At 35.4% G+C, this 23,196-nt stretch overlaps 1 protein-coding gene across 1 annotated transcript in view; it reads left to right on the top strand.

Annotated features, from left to right (window-relative positions):
• Nucleotides 1-7,767, top strand: part of SLCO4C1 (solute carrier organic anion transporter family member 4C1) — a 58,367-nt gene extending 50,600 nt beyond the window's left edge. Inside the window, exons 11-13 of the mRNA XM_008059167.2 lie at nt 3,814-3,878; nt 5,163-5,300; nt 7,387-7,767. Coding sequence (XP_008057358.1) covers nt 3,814-3,878; nt 5,163-5,300; nt 7,387-7,547 — 364 coding nt within the window. The 3' untranslated portion in view covers nt 7,548-7,767. The remainder of the gene's footprint in view (nt 1-3,813; nt 3,879-5,162; nt 5,301-7,386) is intronic.
• The last annotated feature ends 15,429 nt before the right edge of the window (nt 7,768-23,196 follow it).

Raw genomic sequence — 23,196 nt, 5'->3', positions numbered from 1 at the left:
ATGAGGTGATGTCTTGTGTTTTTTTTTTTTTAATTTTGTCTTTCATTGTGGTTTTAATGTTCATTTTTCTGATAATTAATGGTGTCGAGCATTTTAAAATATACCTGTTGGCCATTTGTTTGTCTTCTTTAGATAAATGTTTATCCAAGTCTTTTGTCTATTATTTAATTTTAGGATTTGTTTTCTAGATATTGACTTGTTTGAGTTTCTTATATATTTTGGATATTAGCCCCTTGTCTGGTGTATGGTTTGCAAATATTTTCTTCCATTCACTACCTTATCTCTTCGTTTTGATTATTTCCTTTGCTGTGTGAACATGTTTTCATTTGAAACAATCCTATTTGTCTATTTTTGCTTTTATTGCCTATGGTTTGGTGTCATAACCAAAAAATTATTGCCCAGACCAATGTCCTGAAACATTTCCCCTGTGTTTTATTTCAGAAGTTTTATAGTTTCAAGTCTTATGTGTAAGTACTTAATTCTCTTTCAGTTGATTTTTGTGTATGGTGTAAGATAAGAGTTCTATTTCAATCTTTTGCATGTGGATATTCAGTTTTCTCAATATCATTTTTTTTTTTTTTTTGAGTTGGAGTCTCACTCTGTCACCCAGACTGGAGTGCAGTGGCCGCTCCCGGCCACTACAACCTTGACCTGCTGGGCTCCGGCAATCCTTCCGCCTTAGCTTTCCATGTAGCTGGAACTACAGGCACGTGCTACCACACCCGGCTAATTTTTTGATTTATTGTAGAGATGAGGTCTCGCTTGCCCAGGCAGGTCTTGAACCTGCGGGCTCAGGCGCAATCCACTCACCTCAGCCTCCCAAGGCACGGGATTACAGGCTGAGCCACCGAGCCCGGCTTCTCAATATCATTTAGTGAAGAGATTGTACTTTCTCCACTAAATGTTCTTGGTACCTTTGTCAAAGATCAATTGACTATAAATACATGGATTTATTTTGAGAATCTCTATTCTGTTCTATTGGTCTGTAGAGCAGTACTGTGTGGTTACTATGGCTTTGAAGCACCATGATGCATTGCTTAACGATGAGGATAGGCTCTGAGAAATGTTTCATTAGGTGATTTCATCATTGTGTGAACATTGTAGAGTGAATTTACACAAAGCTAGATGGTATCCTACCACACATCGAGGCTATATGGTATAGCTATTGCTCCTAGGCTTCAAACCGACACATCTTGTTACTGTACTGAATACTGGAGGCAGCTGTAACACTGTGTTAAGTGTTTGTTTCTCTAAACATAGAAAAGTTCAGTAAAAATAAAATATAAAAGACAAATGATACACCGGTATAGAGCACTTACCATGAACGAAGCTTATAGGAATGAACTGTATTGGTTAAGTCAGTGACTGAGTGTTGAGTGAATGTGAAGTCCTAGAACATTACTGTACATTACTGTAGACTTTATAAACACTGCACACTTAGATACACTAAATTTATTTTTAAAATTTTCTTGGGTGTGGTTGCTCATCTGTAATCCCAGCACTTTGAGAGGCTGAGGCGAGAGGATTCCTTGAGCCCAGGAGTTTGAGACCAGCCTGAGCAACACAGCAAGACCTTGACTCTGTAAAAAATAAAAAGGTTGACCAGGTGTGGTGGCACTTGCCTGTAGTCCTACTCAGAAGGCTGAGACAGAATTGCTTGAACCCATGAGTTAGAGGCTACGGTGAACAGTAATCATGCCACTGCACTCTAGCTTAGGTAGCAGAGTGAGACCCTAACTCAAAAAAATTTTTTTGTGTGTGTGTCAATAAGAAATTAACCTTAGCTTTTTTTTAACTTTATAAACTTTAAAATTTTTAAAGCTGTCTTTCGTAATAACATTTAGCTTAAAACACTAACACATTGTCCAGCTGTACAAAAGCATTTTCTTTTTTATATTTCTATTCCATAACATTCTTTTCATTTTATAGATTTGTTTTTATTTATTTATTTATACTTTTTAAACTTTTTTTTTTTGCTAAAAACTTAGGTACCAACACAAATTAGCTTAGCCTACACAGGGTCAAGGTAACCAATATTACTGTCTTCCACCTCCACATCCTACTTTAAGGTCTTCAGGGGCAATAAGGCATATGGAGCTGTCATCTCCTGTGATACATCTTCTGGAATACTCCTGAAGGACCTACCTCAGGCTGTTTAGCAGTTCACTTTTTTAAAAATGAGTAGTAATACATTCTAAATTAATGGCAAAATTATAGTATAGTAAATACATAAACCAGTAGCATAGCAGTTTATTACTATTATCAAGTCTTGTTTACTTTACATAATTGTATGTGCTATACTTTTAAATTAATTAATGTATTTATTTGAGATAGGATCTCACTCTGTCACCCAATCTGGAGTGCAGTGGTATGATCCCGGCTCACTGCAGTTTTGACCACTGGGGCTCAAACAAACCTCCCACCTCAGCCTCCCAAGTAGCTGGGATTACAGCCATGTGCCACTATGGCTACCCATATTTTTGTGTATTTTTGTAGAGATGAGTTCTAACTAGGTTGCCCAGGCTGGTTTCAAACCTTTTAGATTCAAGAGATTGTCCCATCTTGGCCTCACAAATTGCTGGGATTTCAGGCCTGAGTCACTTGCACCGAACTGCTATTCATTTTTATGACTGGTAGTACATCAGGTTTGTTTTCACTGGCATTACTGCAAACATGTGAAGAATGTGTCGTGCTACCACAATACAACAGCTACTACATCACTAGATAACAGGAATTTTTTAGCTCCGTTACAGTCTTATGAAACCACTGTTGTATTGCGGTTCACTGTTGACCAAAACATCCTTATATGGTGCATGACTGTCTACTTTGAAACCAGGTAGTGTGGTGCTTTGTTCTTCTTGCTCAAGATTTTTCAACCTATTTTGGGTCTTTTGTAATTTAAAAATTTTTTTTTATTTCTGTGAAAGATTCCAACATAATTGGTATTACATTGATTCTATAGATGGGTTTGTATAGTATGAATATTTTAGCAATATTAATTCTTCCAGTTTATGGAGAAGAGATATCTTTCCATTTATTTGTGTCTTCTTCAGTTACTTTCATCAGTGTTTTATGACTTTCAGTGTACACATTTTTACCTCTTTGACTAAGTATATTTCTAAGTATTTTATTTCATTTTTTTATGTTATTGCAAAAGGAGATATTTTCTTGATTCCTTTTTGATAACTCATTGTTAGTGTGTAGAAATGCAACTGATTTTTATACAATGATTTTGTATCTTGAGACATCACTAAATTCATCTGTTAGTTCTAACTTTGGTAGAATCTTTAGGGTTTTCTATATATGTGATCATGTCATCTGCAAAAGGGCAATCTTACCTCTTTTTTTGCAATTTCGGAAAATTGGAAATTTTTCCAATTTCTTTCTTTTTCTTACCTAACTGGCCAGTACTTAGGGTACTGTGTTGAATAGAGATTTTCACCATTGTGTGTGATTTGAGCTGTGAGTTTGTCATATATGGCTTATTGTATTGAGGTACATTTCTATGCATAATTTGTTCAGCCTTTTCATGTAAAAGAAGTCTTGTTAATGATTGTCTTTTTTGTCACACTTTAAAAAATTTATAAGGACTCTTTTTGGTGTTATTTGCAATGTTTTAGTTCAGACAACATTTAACTTCTTTTATAATTTCAGGATGATTAAACAATATATGAACTTCTACAAATAATTTATTTTATGTGCACAATGTTTACTTTCATAAAGAAATGCCAAACTTGTATAAATGTGATCTTGCTCAAAGGATAAATATACTATACCTTCTTTTATGGTCTCATATGTATTTAATATTTATAGGTGTGTAAATCAAAAGCAACGGTCTCTAGCATTGGGAATACAGTTTATGTTGCTTCGATTATTGGGTATGTAATTTTTCTTAATTCATTGGTAGCAGTTGACTATTTTGGTTCATTAGTTTTATTAACTTTTCACTTATGGTATGTGGCTAGAAAATAATTAAAATATAGTGGAAGACTATGTAATTGTTGAAGAAAGTTTTTTTCCAGTGTTTGAGATCTAGTATTATTTATATATGACATAAGAATATAATGACTTTACTTTTCACCTACTGTTTGGTTACCTGTTATTACAACTCCATTGCTAATATAACTCTGTAAAGCATATCATATTCATTTGAAATATAACATATCAGCACATAGTTCATTTTTTTCTTTTATCTTGATTTGTGACACTATTGTGTTTCCTTAGTAATTACAAATAATATGCTAAAAAATGTTTCAGTAGTAACCATAGCATAGATATGGTGACTAGTTAAGAATTTTTGGAAGAAATAATTTATATCAGAGAATCTTATAAAGTTCCAGATACAGGAAAGGTAAGAAGAAAGAGAGAAACATAGTAACATAATATTAACATCATTTATTTAAACAAAAACAAAAACTTTGAACATTGGAGATTACATAGTCCAACTTCCCTTGTTTTTCAGGTGAGTAATTAAAGTCCTGAGAGGTGCAGAGTTTTGCCCATAGTTACACAGTTAACGATGAAAATGGGATGAGGAAAATAATTCCTAACTTTCAGACCAGTGCTCTTTGACTATATCCTGCCAGAGGTCGTGAAAGAACAGACTGGATGTAGCTGAAATCTTTGTCTAAAACATATCACCTCAAATAATGTATTTGATTTGTAACAATTCAAATTTAGCTTCATAATTATGTGGAAGTTTAGTTCCTTTTGGTCTCAAGAGGATTTGGGGGTGGAGAGAGGTTTCTAGATAGTAATATTCCTAGATATGTTTCTATGAAAATATATCTACATTTGCATATACACACATATACCCTTATATAAAGTGTAATGGCTTATTTCCAAGACACATTCATTTATTATATTAGGCAGTGAATTAAAATATTTACTTAGCTAATTGTTTACTCAATATAAGTTAGAGATTTCTATTCAAAGTCTTTTTTAAGTTGATTAGAAATATATCATAATTACATATAATTATTTTAAATGTTTTACCTGTGCTTTTTATATTCCTTTGACTTGTACATAAATTGATTAATTTGCATGTGGACAGATTAATACATATCTTTATTTCTATAAAATATATGTGTAACCATGTATATAAAGATCTGTAATTATTAACTTTAATCTTTTCCCATGTGTATTTCACCTATAATTTTTAGGCACAATTCCTGGGCCAATTATATTTGGCACCACAATAGACAGCACATGTATTCTCTGGGATATTAATGAATGTGGAATTAAAGGAGCTTGCTGGATTTATGATAATATCAAGATGGCCTATATGCTAGTAGCCATAAGTAAGTGGTGACTTCTTGGTAATTTTATTTTATTTAGTTAATTAATGTACTTTTTTTGAGTTGGACTCACTCTGTCACCCGGGCTGAAGTGTGGTGGCATGCTCATGGCTACTGCAGCCTCAACCTGCTGGGTTCAGGCGATCCTTCCACCTCAGCCCTCCAAGTAGCTAAAACCACAGGCTTGTATCACCACACCTGGCTAAATTTTTTGATTTACTGTAGAGCAAGGTCTCACCAATTTGCCCAGGTTGATCTCGAACCCCTGGACTCAGGCAATCCCCTCGCCTCTGCCTCCCAAAGTGCTGAGATTACAGGTATGAGCCACCTTGCCAGACCCTTGATAATTTGGGAATAAACTAATGATTGTAAAAAAACAACAACAACAGCAATTTAGTGTTGGTTACTTGGGTCACAGTTGTTTTGGAATGTTTAGTCCACGTTGTTATCCATCCTATAATCCTGAAGCAGAGAACAGTAATCACAACATGTTGTAAGAGGCTGGGATGGAGTCTGCAAGGCTCGGTCTTAAATAGACGCAAATAAAATTTTAGCTTTTATTACATCATATATTATATAATTTTTCTTTAACAATTTCTCTCAAACTTTTTTGAACATTATACTCAAAAGCTAAAATAATTCTGAGAAACTCTCAGGAATGATTTATATCTGGGTATGCAGGCTTTGGAAAACATACAGCTGAGGTGGAGAAGTGTCATTTTTTTCCTAAGACACATTGTATGAAACTCTTATAATTTACAGGGTAAGCTAGAATGTTTAACCCTTTTTGCCTCTTGCAGTTTGCATACTTTAAATGAAAGTTAAGGTAAGATTAAGGAAGTAGAACAAAACATCTAGTTTGTATTAATAAGATAAAATTTGAAGTTAAAATTTCAAAAGCAACTAAAGTAATGAAAATATTTAAAACTGGAGCAATCCTAAGTTTTTATGCATATATGTAATGTGTTAGGTTACAGTTAGGATGATTTTCATTGCTATTATTTTGACACATGTATCAAAATAAGCTCATTCATCTTACATGTATTTAAATCCAGAATAAACTATCTTAATCTTGAATGACAGTGTAATAGAATATTCACTGAAGAAGTAAATATATAAATCCAAAGACAATGAGAGTAAATATTGACTAGAATAGACACATCTTCTTATTTTTTACCTGTTGTTAAAAACCACTTTATTCAGTGTGTTTATGTTTAAAACTTATTTAATAGGCTTTGTTTATAACTTTTTGGTCAAGATATTTGGATAATGAATTGTTTATTTTTCTAATGAATGATGAATATGAGACTCCCCTCAAAATTTATACACCTTAAAATTTACCAAAACAAACCACAGAGACATTCTCCTAAGAATTTCAAAACTTTTTTATTTTTATTTTTTTGGTTTGGAGTCATAATCTGTTGCCCAGCCTGGAGTGCTGTGGCACTCAGGTGATCCTTCCACCTCAACCTTCCAAGTAAGTGGAACTACAGGCATGCGCCATCATGCCTGGCTAGTTTTTGTGATTTATTGTAGAGACGAGGTCTCACCAAGTTGTCCAGGCTGGTCTCGAACCCCCAGGTTCAGGCAATCCTCTTGCCTCAGCCTCCCAAAGTTCTGGGATTACAGGCTTGAGTCATTGCACCCGACCTCAAAATCTTTTTTAATTTTAGAATTATTTTGAAAATTCTGCAACTTACTATTCAGGTTCAAGGATGGTGTAAACTCATTTTCTTTATCATTGACTTTTCTTTGCTTGTAATTTTTAAATAGATGTGATATTGTGTTAACAAATTTAGAAATGGAACATAAATTTATTTAATTCTATACAACACATTTTATAGAAATGCACAATTATATATGAGTAGGATAATTATTTTACATTACCACTGCTTAGAAAGAAAATAAATGCAAGTATAACAAACTGTATACAAATGTTTTATTTCTTTCTCCCAATGTTTTAAAACATTTAAACATGTAATCCTTTAAAGTAGTGAGTTTCTATTCAAGAAGAATTTCTCAGTGATAATTAACTTTTGCAATACTTAAAGACACAAATGCATGATTACTTTTTATTTTTAACATTTAGGTGTTACTTGTAAAATTATCACCATTTTCTTCAATGGACTTGCAATCTTTTTGTATAAACCACCACCATCAGGCACCGATGTATCATTTCAAAATCAGAATGAAGTTGTGACAACTGTTTCAGTAGAAGAGGATTTCAGCAAAATTGGAAAAGAAGGATAAAATGGCACAAGAGGAGACTGTTTACAGCTGAAAAATTTACCTACATTTTTAAGAACATACATTACCATGGCAGCATTATCTACCCAATATAGACAATCATATTTCAAAAATTGATGTTTTACAATCAAATGTATTTTTTTAACCACATATATGGACTCTTACTTGTTTTTGTTTTGTTCAAGAAACAGACCTGTGCCTTCAAAGCCCACCAAAATCCTCAGCATGTGCATGTGTGCATATGCACGCACACACGTACAATAACATTTCATTGTCTAGGTGTGAAATCTCCAACTAATGACAAGAAAAATGGCCAACAATTAGTTAAAAGTGTGCATTTTAAAAGCAGTGATCTTTCCATCTCCTTTGCAACTTGTTTAGTCGTAATTTTCATTGTCAATAGTTTGAGCTTAACTAGAACACTTAAGTATAAAAATTTAAACTAATCAAATTTATACGATTATTTTTGGGATTGATTATTGAAAGCCCATGAAGTTAAAACTAGTTTAATCATGTAATTTGTTTTAAAATTTATGTATACTAGTCTGGGCTTTCTCTGTCAAAGCAAGTAATTGAACTGTCAAAATATAGGTTAATTATTTTTGTGCCCATGTTATAGTGAATACAAAATTATCAGCATTTTATATACACATATTTTCACTGTAACTCAAGAATTCCAACAAGTAATTTGTTGATATAAATATATATATACGTATATATGTATATATACACACATACACATATACGTATATATATATTTTTTCTTTCTCAGTTGGATTCTCACTCTGTTGCCCAGGCTGGAGTGCAGTTGCTTGATCATGGCTCACCACAGCTCAACCTGGGCTCAAGCGATCCTCTTGCCTCATCTCCTGAATAGCTGAGACTATAGGTGAGTGCCAGCACACCCGGATAATATGATCACTTTTTGTAGAGATGAAGTCTTTCTATGTTCCCCAGACTGATTTTGAACTCCTGGCCTCAAACAATGCTCTTGCTTCAACCTCCCAAAATGCTGGGATTACAGGCATAAGCCACCACACCTGGCTGATATTATTGAATTTTAACACTTTTATGATTCTGTGATCGTATTATTCAGCTACTTATATTGCAAAGGAAAGTACCAGCTTCAGCAAAGTGCCAATTAGACATTAAAAGATTTCTTAGTGAACTATTGATCAATACTTGCATATGTAGTACTTCAATTTTTCTTATTTTAAAAGCCAGTCACCCAGCATATTGCTTATAGCACCTAAAACAGTACTTCTGCATTTAGTAGTCATCATTACTGTTTGGTTAAAACATTAAACCCTACTCATTAATTGATTCATTTCTTTGATATAGTAGTTCATAAACCTAATAACATTATAACTTCACCCCATCTGTTCAGGTCAGATTTATACTGACTTTACTCAGAATATGGAAGATGTAGAAATAAACATTAACAAAAATATCTTCTACATCGTAAAGAATTTTACTGATTAAGAAAAGTCCTGCAGTTCAAACCTGGAGATGATTACATTTGAGATTTTTATTAAATGAAAATTACTAATTTGATAAGATTCATTATCAGGTTTCTGCTATCAGCTTTCCCCTAGATTAGTTTTTTTTATAAGCAGTATTTTAAATACACCAGGATTAGTATAACACAAACTTAAGAGTACAGGCTCTTACTAGGATCAGAAGCAGTTGAAATTTGCTGAATTTTCAAAATTATGTTTTGTGGTAATCTATGACCAATGAAAATTCAAGTACCTAGTCGGTTTTTAAAAGTGAAATTCAAGGAAAAAGAATGAGCTAGGAGTTAGGCAAGTAAACACAAATATGAGAGAAGAAGACCATGGTTCATGAATCAGAGAGACTGTCCTACTTAAACCAGAAACATATAAACACCAAAGACCACAGCCAAATAGGTAGCCAACAATTCAGATATTAGGAAGCAGGACATTTATAGCAGCTGAAGGGACAGGTCAAAATGGGTAGGAGAACAAATATCTGATACCTTCGTTGAGAATCTCCCACCTAGTCACACTGCTTCCTGTTGAAGCCAGCATTAAAGGAAAGTTTAGGCTGTGTTCTGTGTGTTGAGGCAGAGAACTGAATGGAAGACTTTCATAACTGTAAAATATTGGCACATCCTGAGGAACTCACTGATAGAGATGTGAAACGACAGCAATCAAAAAACAATACCTTTACAAATACAGTAGTAAAAGGCCACTTAATTTAGAGGAAGAAAAAAAAATCACCCCATTTAAATAAACAGTTTGATAAACAGGTCACTAAATAATTTTCATTCATAAGGATTCTTAGTTATCAAGGGCTGCATTGAATTCTGTATACTCAGTTTTATAAGGTGACACTTTTATAAATAAACTTTTTAATGAAAATGGTTAAGGTGAAAATAATTTTGATACTTAAAGGGAGTCAGACACTTATTTATAGTATACATATTTTAAAAGAATACCTCCTTTTATAATAGGATTACACAGACACTACCATAATTTGTAATTTATAATCATTGTCTTTACTTTTGGATTTATCTAAGTCATATGGATTGGTATGCTATTTCTAGAACAAAATTTTTCTTTCTTCCTTTCTTTCTTTTTTGTGTGTGAGTTGTGAATCTTACTCTGTCGCCCAGGTTGAAGTGCGGTGGCACGCTCACGGCCACTGCAGCCTCGACCTGCTGGGTTCAGGTGATCCACCTCAGTCTTCTAAAGTAGCTGGAGTTACAGGCATGCGCCACCATGCCTGGCTAGTTTTTTTATTTATTGTGGAGATGAGGTCTCACTAAGTTGCCCGGGCTAGTCTTGAACCTGTGAAATCAGGCAATCCTCTCACCTTGGCCTCCCAAATGCTGGGATTATAGGTGTAAGCCACCGCACCTAGTCCAGAACAAAGTTTTTCATGATATGTGTCTTCACAATTTATAATGATTTTTATGTAAGCTTGAACTTACAATATGGTTCATTGTGATCGGGTACATAATTGGACATATGTCTTAAGACTTAACACTCAAATTTCCTTAATTGTAGAAAGTACAAATGTTAACCTTTTATACATGTAAAGAACTGTATAGTATTACTTTATATATGGAAGAAAAGCATAAAATTTTGGATCTATTTTCTTTAAAAATTTTCTTTATCATAAATAATTATACTATGTATATATAAATATATACTGTTTATTAAATCAGAATGTTTATACTGAATTGTCTTAAACTTGGTGAATGTAATTTAATTAATTCAGTGATTTCCTGTATGTCAACAGATGTATTTATTTCAGTATAAATCACATTTATTTTGAAATATGGACTAAGAATTTTTTGCACAATAGTTTCCATATATGATAGATTGGTATGTACGATTTACATTAGTAGGATACATTTTACAGATGGTTTATTGTAAAACCTCTGATACATACAAAAGTCATGTGTTTTGTAAGGGTTGTATTGAATTTATTTTGGTTTATTATAATACTTAGTACAATACTTTTATAGAAATGAGTAAACATTAATTTGAAATGCAATGGTTTTTTCCCCTTACTGTAAGACATTTAGCCTCCTTCAGCCTTTTTTGCATCAGTTTACAACAAACATCAACTTATACATTGCACACAAATGATCAAGAATAAATGAAAGACATAATCCACTTTAAAATATGGAATGGGCAAGTTACATTTTAGTGTATTAGCCAAAATTAATTTAGCTTAAAAATTATACTCAAGAATTGGTCATGTATATTTGCTTCTTCAATTTAGTGGGACTGACTTTTTATAACTTCGTTTTCTAATGATTTTAGACTTATAAAATATACACACAATATCTTTATATGCTTTATTCAGTTTTCCCTAATGTTAACAGTTTACATTTCGTTAGAACAATTATCTAAACCAAGAAATTTGCATTGGCACAATATTGTTAGCTAGTCTATAGACTTTGCTCTAATTTTGCCACTCATTAACACTAGTGGTCTCTTTTTTTTGAACTGTAATTTGCATTGCTGTTTTAATACTAGTGGTCTTTGTCTGATTCAGATCCTGTCTAGGATACCATATTAAATTTATTTATTACAGTTTCTTAATGTTTTCCATTGTGGAACAGTTCTTCAGTCTTTTTCTTTGATGTTGTATTTCTTTTCTATTGCTATGTATAAAACAACTCCAAACTTTAGTGGCTTAAAAACAATTATTACCTCATCATTTCTGTGGGTCAGGAATTCAGGAGCAGCTGTACTGGGTGATTCTGGTGTGAAGTTTCTCAAGAAGTTGCGGTAAAGGTTAATAACTTTCTCTAAGGACTGTAATTACTTGAAGGCCTGCTGGGATTGGATAGTCTGCTTGGAAGAAAGTGTGCTCACATGGTTGTTTGAAGAACTTCATTTCTCAACTTGTGAGCCTCTTCATAGGTCTCATGACATGGCAGCTGACTGCCCCAGGGTGAATGACTCAAAGGAGAGTGAGAGCAACCAAAACTGAAACCTTATTTTCTTGTATGACTTAATTTTAGATGTGACATGCCATTTCTTCTGCCACATTCTACTGGCTACGCAGCTAACCCCATAATCTTAATGGCATCTGTAAAATCCTTTCATTATGGAACCTAGATTCATATTTGGTTGAATAAACCAGATGGGGAAGACATCTTTAGAACTCTGAGTATTATGCCTGTACCCTGTGGAAGGAAACCACAAAAAGGTGAATACAGGGGGGTTGACTACCAAGATCATCACTGGGATGATCTTTGGGGCTGGCTACCTCACATGACCAAAATAATTTTTTGATGAGATCGGGAATGTTCAGGGTGGTATGGCCATAGACAACACTGATAATTTTGAAAAGGACTGGCCAGTTATTTTGCAGAATAACCACCAATTTGGGTTTGTTCAATGTTTTCTTATGATTATATTGATATAGTTTTTTGCAAAAGTGATGTCATGCTTTTCTCAGTGCATTTTATCTGTGAGTATATGATGTGTGTATATGACAGAACCTTGATCTTTTGGTGAAGTATGTGTTTGTCAGCAATCGTCACTCTAACTTCATTTTTTTCTTTGTGAATAAGAAGTATCTCTTAGAAAGATACTTTGAGACTGCAAATATCCTGTTTCTCAGCAAACTTGCAGCTACTAATTTAGCATCCACTGACTATTCCTGCGTGCACTTAATATGGTTTTTGCAAATAGTTGATTTTCTATTCCCATCACTTCTTTAACATGTATTAATTGGGATTCTACTCTAAGAAGGAACTGTCTTATCCCCCTGTTTATTTAAAGTTATTCAGTTATTTGTTTGTATAAGTATAAACTCATTGATATTCTGTGGGCTATTTTCCATTAATTTTTTTGTGTGTTAAGTTCTTTTATATATAGACATTGGGAGCCCCATCAGTTTGGCTCTCGTGGTTTTTTGAATATTCGCATCATTATTTGAGCACATTCTTACTCCTTAACACCACAAGGTGTTCTGGGTTCCTCTTGTATTTTCCCTTCTGCAGGGACAGAATAATGGTATTTACAAAACCAAGATTTGCATGTCAATACACATGCTTTGACTTCATATTTTTATGTTTATTTATGTGTGTGTGTGCATATGGGTGCCTCCAACTATAATTTAACACCACAGAGTTTATATTAATCTTCCTTTTTTTAACTTGTGAATCCTTTCTCTAAGGATGAGAAACTTGACTCTCTATCTACCCCACATTGTTTGTCCAATATTAGAGTATTAGATTTTTACTGCTGACATGACAGATTACACAAATTTGGTGTCATAAAACAATATATGTTTATATCTCATGGTGTGTAAGTCAGAAGTCCCGGAATAGTATGGTTCAGCTGTTTCTCTGTTTTCACAAGTTGAAATCAAGTTGCTATCCAAGGCTGCATTCTTTTCTGGAAGCTCTGGGAATGACTCAGCTTCCTAGCTCATTCAGGTCAGTGGGAAAATTCAGTTCCCTGGCGCTGTAGAACTAAGGTTTCTGTTTCCTTTCTGGATAATGTCTGGAGGTTGTTTTGGGGTTGTTTTTAGAAACCATCTGCATTTCCTGACTGATACACCTCCCCCCACATCCTCCATCTTCAAAACCATCAATGACATATTAACTCCTTCTCAAGATGTGAATCTCTCTGAACTGCCCCCTCTCTCATCTCTCCTGTTTCTTCTTTTGTTGCATTGTTATGACACTAGCTAGATATAATATTCTGCTTTACCTGTACAATGGCCATTTGTATATCTAATCCTGAATTGTAGCCCACATCTTTAAAATAAAAGAAATAAATTTAAAAAAAGAAAATAAAAAAAGTAACAATAAAAGCCTCAGAGAATGTGCGACCCCATCAAACATATCAATATACAGGCTGATAGGAATCACAGAAGGAAATTAAGAGACAGGAAAATATTTGAAGAAAACAATGGCTGAAAACTTCCCAAATTTGCTAAAAAGTTTAAATCACATAGCTAAAAAGTCATCAAACTCCAAGTAAGATGAACACTCAAAAAAATCTTAGTTGCACACATCACATTCAAACTATAAAGACGAAACATTTTGAAAGCAAATGGAAACCCACTCATCACACAGTGGGAAAAGGGGGATGACACAGTCTAAGTATTGAAAGGAAAAAAAAATTGATCATTTAATACATATTTGAAAATATAAGCACCAAAAAAAATGGTGAAATAAGGACATTTCAAGATAAACAAAGATCTGAACAGCTATTGATAGGTTCCCACAAGTTGAAAGGGAATTATGTAAGCCATGAAGATGGGAGATGTCAGTATTTCCTACCGAATTGAATGTTTGTTGAGTTAGTCCCACTAGAACGGAGTATGTGCCCCAATGTGTTGAAGGGGAAAAGAAACCTACTGATGTGTTCCTGGTTTAAGCCTAGTGGCCATAATACATAAGACTAAGTCTTAGCTGCATTCACAACGTCAGAAGATGAGAATTTCCCGGGTGATGAGATGCCATGAGGCATATCTGTGCCTGAGCAATCTTGCTGAGATTCTGCCTCAAAGTGCTCCCTGCCATGAGGTCCTACTAGAATCAGGAACCAAGTGAGTAGGTCTGTAAGAAGCCAGCTCCAGGGAGCAGCAACCTGTCTAGGAGTCGATCAGTTCAACGTCAACATGGACCTACATTTGTACCCCATAAATGAGTCAACCCTTGAACATTTGCCATAATGGAGGTGATGGGGGTCAGTGAGCCAAAGGAAACATTAATGGAGTCATTCTGAGGCTTGAGACTTTACGGGGTCTTCTGAAATAATGGAAGAGCACGTTCTTTGGGATGGGATCACGTGAGTTGAGCAAGAAAAGGTTTCAGAAAATTGGGAAAAGCAGTGAAGAAAAATTTACCTATTTTTAAATGTTGCCTGTGGCTCTTCTTTTTAGGAAAATTAAAAATTAGAGAACACCACTTAGTAAATTTTTTTTCCCTGATAGCTAAGAGTAGACTGTACAGACACTTGTATGTAAGGTTTTTGCTTCTTGTCCTCTATTTCTTCCATTCCTTTTCTGGTGCAAATAAGATAGAAGATGCAAGGGACAAGGGAGGACTTTAGCATCTCTTCCCTTAGTGGGATCCTTTACCACAAGTCACAAGTTAGTTATAATTTGGGGGTATAAGAGAAATGTTATCCTACTTCTAGAACGGAAAGGTTTAATGTGTGTGGGGGGAAAGAGAGAGAGAGAGAGAGAGAGAGAGAGAGAGAGAGAGAGAGACCCTTCTGATACCTAGTTATGGAATCTAAGAACTGTGTCAAGAGGACGGGGAAGGTAGATGGTACAGGAGGTAGTTGAAGGCAGCAATGAGATAAAAATAAGGCCCTTTTCAGATTGTATCCCATGAGTTCCACTTTTCCAGTTACTTTACTATCTTTTTATCCTCCTTTTACTTGCATGGAGGAAATAAGCATTATGATTTTAGTATATTTCTTCCTCTCAAACATATGCAAATAACTATTTTTAAAAATTTTTTTTAATTTTAAAGATGAGGGGTACAATTCAGGGTTAGGTATACATGGTCATTAAGCAGATACCCTTGTTGATGAGGTGTGCCCCCCTCCCCTGGCAGTTTCCCACTATTGCCACTCCCTTTCTTATAGTATTATGATAATTGCTCAGGGTCCACTTATGTGTGAGAACATGTGGTACTCAGCTCTTTCTTTTTGTGATAGCTCACTCAGTATTATAGACTCTAAGTCCATCCAAGTTGCTGCAGTTCATAATTTTGTCCTTCTTCATGACTGCATAATATTCCATCATGTATATGTACTGCATTTTAAAAAATTTTTATCCAGTCCTCTTTTGATGGGCAGCTTGGTTGATTCCATGTTTTTGCTATTTTTAATAATGCTGCAATAAACACGTGTGTGCAGATATCTTTTTTCAGAGTGATTTGAGTTCCTCTGGTATATTCTCAGTAGGGAGATTGTGGGGACATATGGAAGGTTGAATTTTAGATCTTTTAGGAACTTCCAAACTGTTTTCCACAGAGGTTGTACTAGTTTATATTCCCACCAACAGTGTAGACGTGTTCCCTTTTCGCAGCATCCTCTCCAGCATCTGTTGTCTTTTGTTATTGATGACGGCCATCCTGAGTGGAGTTAAGCAGTATCACAGTGTGGTTTTAATTTGCATTTCTTTGAAGACTAGTGAGGCTGACAATTTTTTCATGTATCTGTTGGCTGCTCATATGTCTTCTTTTGAGATATGTCTATTCATATCTTTTGCCCACTTTTTAATGGGACGGATTGTTTTTTTCTTTTTGGTACGTTTGAGTTCCTTGTAGATCTAGATGTAATGCCTTTGTCAGATATACAGTTGGCTAATATTTTTTTCCCAGTCTGTGGGCTGTGTCCGCACTATCCTGATGGTTTCTTTGGCTTTGCAGAAGCTTGTCAGTCTGATGAGGTCCCACTTGTCTACCTCTTGAAATTCATAAGCTAGAGTTTGGGTTGAGCAGTTGGCCACAATGATTACAATTGCAGTTACCTAGGGAATTTTAAACACTAACAATGTGCAAACCCTAACCAGGATAAATTAAATTCATTTGATAAAAATGTCCAGGAGATTCTAAAGTGAAGTCAGGGTTGGAATCTGGTGAGTATGAACGAATGCATTGAAGAAGATGGGGTGAGCACGAGCCACCTTTTGTTGTCAGGGACATAATCATGATTTCCTATTTCTAGTTTTAATGTTAGAAATAAAAGTGTAGGTTTTGTTTGTTTTGTTTTTGTTTCTGTTATGAATTGGAGCCTCACTTGGTCACCCAGACTGGAGTGCAGTGGCACGATTACAGCTCACTGCAGCCTCTACCTCCTGGGCACAAGCGAGTCTTTCACCTTGGACTCTCAAAGTGCTGGGATTAAAGGCATGAGCCATCATCGTACCCTGCCAAAAGTTTAGTTTTGAAAGCCAAAGTCAGAGGGAAAAAATAATGGAGACAATTTTGAGGTTGGAGACACTACTGGGACTTCTGAAAATGTGGAAATGTGTTTTCTCTGGGGTGGGGTGAATTGAGTTGGGGAAAAGGGTGCCGGAAAGTGGGAGAGCAATGAAGAGAAATTTACCTGTTTCCAATTTTGCCTAAGGCTCTTCCTTTCAGAAAAAATAAAAAATAAAAAATTAGAGAACACCAGTTGGTAAATTCCTTCTTTCCCTGCATTATTGAACTATTTCAATAATAATATGAATATAACACTACAGGTATTTAATGAATAGATCCAGGGGTAGTTAGGTTGAGCACAGGAATCATGTGGTGATAGTAACATGAGAAGTTCTGATAAGGAAAATCGGGGCAGATTTGTTGTAACTAAGGTGGAGATGGTGAAGACACTGAAAGACATGAAATAAAGACAACGTGACACATAACCTACAGTTATATTCTTGAAATGTAGATATATTTTTTGAGTTGGAGTCTCACTCTGTTGCCCAGCTGGAGTGCAGTGGCTCCCTTACGGCCACCCGGTCGACCTGCTGGGTCCAGGCAATCCTTCTGCCTCAGCCTTCTAAGTAGCCAGAACTACAAGCGCACATACCACACCTGGTTAATTTTTTAATTTATTGTATAGACAAAGTCTCGCCAAGTTGCCCAGGCTGGTCTCAAACCACTTGGTCTGAGGCAAACCTCTTTCCTTGACCTCCCAAAGTGCCGGGATTACAGACTCGAGTCACCACGCCGGGCACAAAATATTTTAAATAATATGGAAACAACTGGCTGGGTGTGGTGGCACATGCCAGTAATCCAGCACTTCAAGAGGTCAAGACGGGAGGTTTGCTTCAGTCCAGGAATTTGACACCAGCCTAGGCAACATAGTGAGACCTTGTCACAATATCAAATGTGTCTGAATTTTCTCCTCCTCCTCTGTGTTTTCCTTGTCTTATACACATCCTGTGTTTGCCTTGGTTAAATCAAATCACTCTATTATTGCCTTTCCTTTTATATAAGTAAATGATATACTGATAATTACCATAAGTCTTTGACATGGGAGTTGAAACTCTGAAAAGTAAAAGCAGCAAAAATATGTTGGATAACATTGTTCATGAAAACACTTTAAAAAAATAGCATAAATCAGGTAATTCCAATGGGTAAAAAGGGAATATCAGTAATTGTTTATCTACTAGGCATGAATAAATGTGCTGCATCTATATTTATCACAGCATTGTTAATTGTTTCATGTATGAAACTACTGAAGCTCAGGGACATTTGTGTCAAGCCCACAGAGCTAGTATCAGAACTAGAAGTCTGTGGCCTGAAAGCTTAGGCTTCTCTTTCACTAGAATGTGCTGAGATTAACTTCATCAATTAAAAAAAAAAACTAACACAGTTCATCACCGTTAGTTATGGCTATTATAGAATAATTTTTAAATCCTAAAAAGTATATTATTAAGTAATTAAGCAAATCCGAAGCCATCATCAGAAAAATGTGATGGTTTCAAGAAAAAAAGTCAAATTTAAATGCTTTTGCCTTTTCATGATTGTAATTCCTATTTTTACCAGAAGATGACAGTGTTGTTTTGGTTTTGCAGTAAGATGCTGCGAAAAAAGCTTCCTAAAGGAAACTTTTCTCGTTATTGTTGGAGTATTTCCGGCTCTTTGCGTTTGCTCATTATCATTTTTCCTATTTGTCAACTAATTTTGCTAGAATTCTTTCCTCATTGCAGATCACTGGTAAGATTACCTGTTAGAAAACAAACTAGTAACAAATGAGAATTATTTTGTGGATGCAGCTTTTACCGTTTTGGTTTCTTTTCTTGATTAGAAATATAATGGCACATGTTTCTTATTTCATAGGTTTCTCTCCTGATATTGATAAAGAGTGAATTTTTAGTGCTCATTTATAGTTTATTTTAAAATATCAAATAACCATTTGAATTATCACTCATCAAAAGAAATAGGTCCCTAAAAGACACAGAAGAAAAAATGCCAAAATAATAAATGTTGTAATTTTGATCTGGTTGTCTTTCCACTAGTGAGTATGCATTCTATATATACTAAAAATATTACCATTTTGTACTATTAGTACTGTCATTTCATTCCAGGGATATTGGTAAGACTGTTTCAAAATAAAGTAAATCGAATCTGAGAAAGTGGATCTGTTTTAATACTTATGCTTGCTATTCATAGAGGATTTCAATTGTGTTTATAATTTTCAAACTATTTTTGGCTAGCCCTGCAATGCATTATGTAATGGGATTTTATTACAAAATGCCTCTTGCAAAGTTTTATTCTTAAGTCAGTTGGGGCTTTAATATGCATTGTTATAACTACAGATATCCTCCTCAAACTTAAAATCTAGTTGGAGAAAAATCAGAAGTATATGTAAGGTTAAACAGTAAAGCAATACAAGATGTAAACAAAACATTGAAGACTATACATTCAGCTCCAGAAACATTTATTGACCCTTTACTTAATGCCAAGAACTATTTTGATCTCCAGACATGATTGAAGAAAATGAGAGAAAAAGAGAAAGAGGGACACACTCCATCCATTTTATTTTTCATAGGTACATGGATTTTTGCAAATACAGAGAAGTCTCAGAAATATTGTAGGTCTGACTCCTGACTGTGGCAATAAAGCAATTCAAACACATTTTTTGGTTTCCTAATGCATACATTCAGGATGTAGTCTATTAAGTGTGCAAAAGCACACTTGTTTAAAAAAAAAAAACAAAGTATTTGACTTAATTAAAATTTTGCTGGCTGGGAGCAATGGCTCATGCCTGTCTGGGAGACTGAGGCAGGAGGATTGCTTGAGCCCAGGAATTCAAGACCAGCCTAGGCAACATTAGAGAGACCTCATCTCTACAAAAGAAAAATAATAAAAGTTAGCCGGGCATAATGGCACTTGCCTGTATTCTCAAGCTGCTCAGGATGCTGAGGCAGAAGGATCTCCTTAGCCCAGGAGGTCAAGGCTACAGTGAGCCATGATCATGCCACTGCACTCCAGCCTGGGTTTCAGAGCAAGGCCCTGTCTTAAAACAACAACCACTAAATTTTATTGCTTAAAAATGCTAACGATCATCTGAGCCTTCAGCAATTCATAATCTTTTTGCTGATAGAGGATCTTGCCTCAATGTTGATGGCTGCTGAATGATTAGGGTGGTGGTTGTTGAAGGTTGGGATGGCTGTGGCAATGTCTTAAAATAAGACAACAATGAAGTTTGCCATATGAATGGACTATTTCTTTCAGGAAAGACTTATCTGTAGCATGAGATGCTGTTTGACAGCATTTGAGTCACCGTGAAACTTCTTTTGTGATTGACATCGATCTTCTCAGACTCTGCTGCTGCCTTATCAACTAAGTTTACGGCATATTCTAAGTCCTTTGTTGGCATTTCAACAATGCTTGCAGCATCTTTACAAGGAGCAGATTCCATCTCAAGAAACCACTTTCTTTGCTCATCCATGAGAAGCCCTTTTCGTCCATTAAAGCTTAACCATGAGATTGCAGCAATTCACTGGAATGCAGTGTCATGGTCATGGCTCACTGCAACCTCAAACTCCTGGGCTCAAACAGTCCTCTTGCCTCAACCTCCCAAGTAGCTGGGACTACAGACACATGCCACCATGCCTGGCTAATTTTTCTATTTTTTGTAAAGATGGAGGTCTTGCTATGTTGCCCAGGTTTGTCTGGAACTCCTGATCTCAAGTATTCCTCCTGCCTCAGCCTCCCAAAGTGCTGGGATTATAGGCATGCGCCACTATGCCTGGCTACAAAGGTCTTTAATGGTATCTAGAATGGTGAATCCTTTTTAGGAAGTTATCAGTTTATTTTGCCCAGGTTCATTAGAGGAACCTCTGTCTATGATAGTTAAAACCTTATGAAAAATATTTCTTAAATAATAAAACTTGAAAGTTAAAATTACTCCTTGATCCATGGCCTGAAGAATGGATATTGTGTTAGCAGGCATAAAAAACATCAATTTCCTTGTATATCTCCAACAGAACTCTAGGATGACTAGGCATATTACCAATCAGCAGTAAAATTTTAAAAGGAATCTTTTTTTAATGAGTAGTAAGTCTCAACAGTGGGTTTAAAATATTTAGTAAGCTATGAATCTTTTCTGTTCATGTTCTGTCATTCAGGTTTTCTTGTTTCATTTTTAGATCACAGGCAGAGTCAATTTAGCATAATTCCTCAAGCCCCTGGAATTTTTGGAATGGTAAAAGAGCGTTGACTTCAACTTAAAGACACTAGTTGCATTAACCCCTAACTAAAGAGTCAGTCTGTCCCTTGAATCTTTGAAGTCAGGCAATGATTTCTCCCCTAAAGCATGAAAGTCCTAGATGGCATCTTTTTCCACTAGAAGGTTGGTTTGTCTATGCTGAGAATCTTCTGTGTAGTGTAGTCACCTTCATCAATTATCTCACATCTTCTGAATACCTTCTACATCAGCACTTGCTTCTTCACCTTACACTTTCATGTTATGGAGATACTTTCTTAATTTAAACCTCACGGACCAACCTCTGCTAGCTTCCAACTTATTTTCTGCAGCTTTCCTACCTCTCTCAGTCTTCATAGAAGTGAAGAAAATTAAGGCCTTCTCTCAAGGGAATGTTGTAGCTTGTTTGATCTTCTGTCCAGATCACTCAGACTTTCTCCAAATCAGCAATAAGTCTGTTTTGCTTTCTTATCATTTGTGTGTTCACTGGAGTATCTCTCCCTCTTTTATTTTATTTTTGTGTTGGGGTCTGTTGCCTAGGTTCAAGTACAGTGGCACAATCAGATCTCACCATAGCCACAGTCTTCTGAGTAGCTGGGACTAGAGGCATGCACCAGTATGCCTGGCTAATTTTTAAAATTTTTTTGTAGAGACGAATACGAATTCTCACTGTTTTGCTTAGACTGGTCTCAAACTTCTGGGCTGAAGCAATCCTCCTGCCTCAGCCTCCCAAAGTGCTGGGAATACAGGTATGAAATACTTACTATGCCCTGTCTTGGAGCAGCACTTTTAATATTTTTCAATATCTTTCTTTTTGCATTTACAACTTGGCTAACTGTTGGGCTGAAGAGACTTTTGGCCCATCTCAGCTTTTGATGTGCTTTCCTCCTAAGTTTAGTCATTTTGGCTTTTGACTTGAATTGAGAGTCATGCGGATCTTTCTTTCACTGAAATACTTAGAGGTCATTGTAGGGTTACTAACTGGCCTAATTTCAATATCATTTTATCTCAGTGAATAAGGAGGCTGAGGAGAGGGAGAGAGGGTGAAAAGGAAGACCTACAGTTTAAACCCTTTGCTACTCTAAAGAATTACGTGCATCCAGCTCAGAAGAGATTCTACATGTAGTCTATAGAAATTTCTGAAAGGCACAATGAATATTGGTTAGTTAAAATTAAAAGGATATCTGTAACCTTACAATGTTAATGTAATCATGAATTAATAGAAGCTTTGATTCCTAAAAATTCAGCTTCCTGCTAAACCCAAAGGCAATCATTAATGACATGGTCTTAGGCTTGATTTACTTGCATTAAACCAACACCTATTTTTGTGTCTAGTGATTTTGTTTTCAATGATTCATAGTATTTTACAATGGTAAGGAAGCTAACCTGCTCTCTTCTATGTACTCTGTGTAACCTGTTAAAAAGTTGCCAAACTCTGGAGTATCTTCCTTTGTCTTTAATAACAAGGTCATGAACTCTGGATGGTACAGAAATGTATAGGCAATGAATGTCAGAGTAAAGGAATGCAGATGTCACAGGAATGTTCTGAAATGTAATAGCTTGATGTTAATCTATAGCAAACATTAACATTTGCACTTATAAATACAGACTGCAAAATCCAAGAAGTCAAAAACACTTAGAGGAACTAAGTTCTGACTCCCTGAATTCCTCATTCAGAAATAAACCTCTTTCGGTTATTGCCTTGCTAAGTTATGGTAAGACCATGTGCTCTTTGAGCTATGGCCAGGCTGTGTCTTCTTAAGCTTTGGCCCCCTCCCCTACCTTGGGGAGGTGAATTCCTCTTTCTCTCCGTCTCTGATTTACTTTCTAAATAAACTATATTTTCCAATTAAAAAAAGAAAAGAAATAAACTTTTTCTTCCCATTCCCTGCCTCTTGACTCTTATTGGCAGTGAGAGAGAGTGTACTCCAAGGACCATTTCAAAGGGAAGAGCCATTAGTGGAGCAGTCAGAAAACACACAACATTTATT

Source organism: Carlito syrichta, unplaced genomic scaffold (assembly GCF_000164805.1).
Source record: "Carlito syrichta isolate Samal-C Ts95f unplaced genomic scaffold, Tarsius_syrichta-2.0.1 Scaffold303741, whole genome shotgun sequence".
Taxonomy (NCBI): domain Eukaryota; kingdom Metazoa; phylum Chordata; class Mammalia; order Primates; family Tarsiidae; genus Carlito; species Carlito syrichta.
This window is presented reverse-complemented; position numbering and strand designations above follow the sequence as displayed.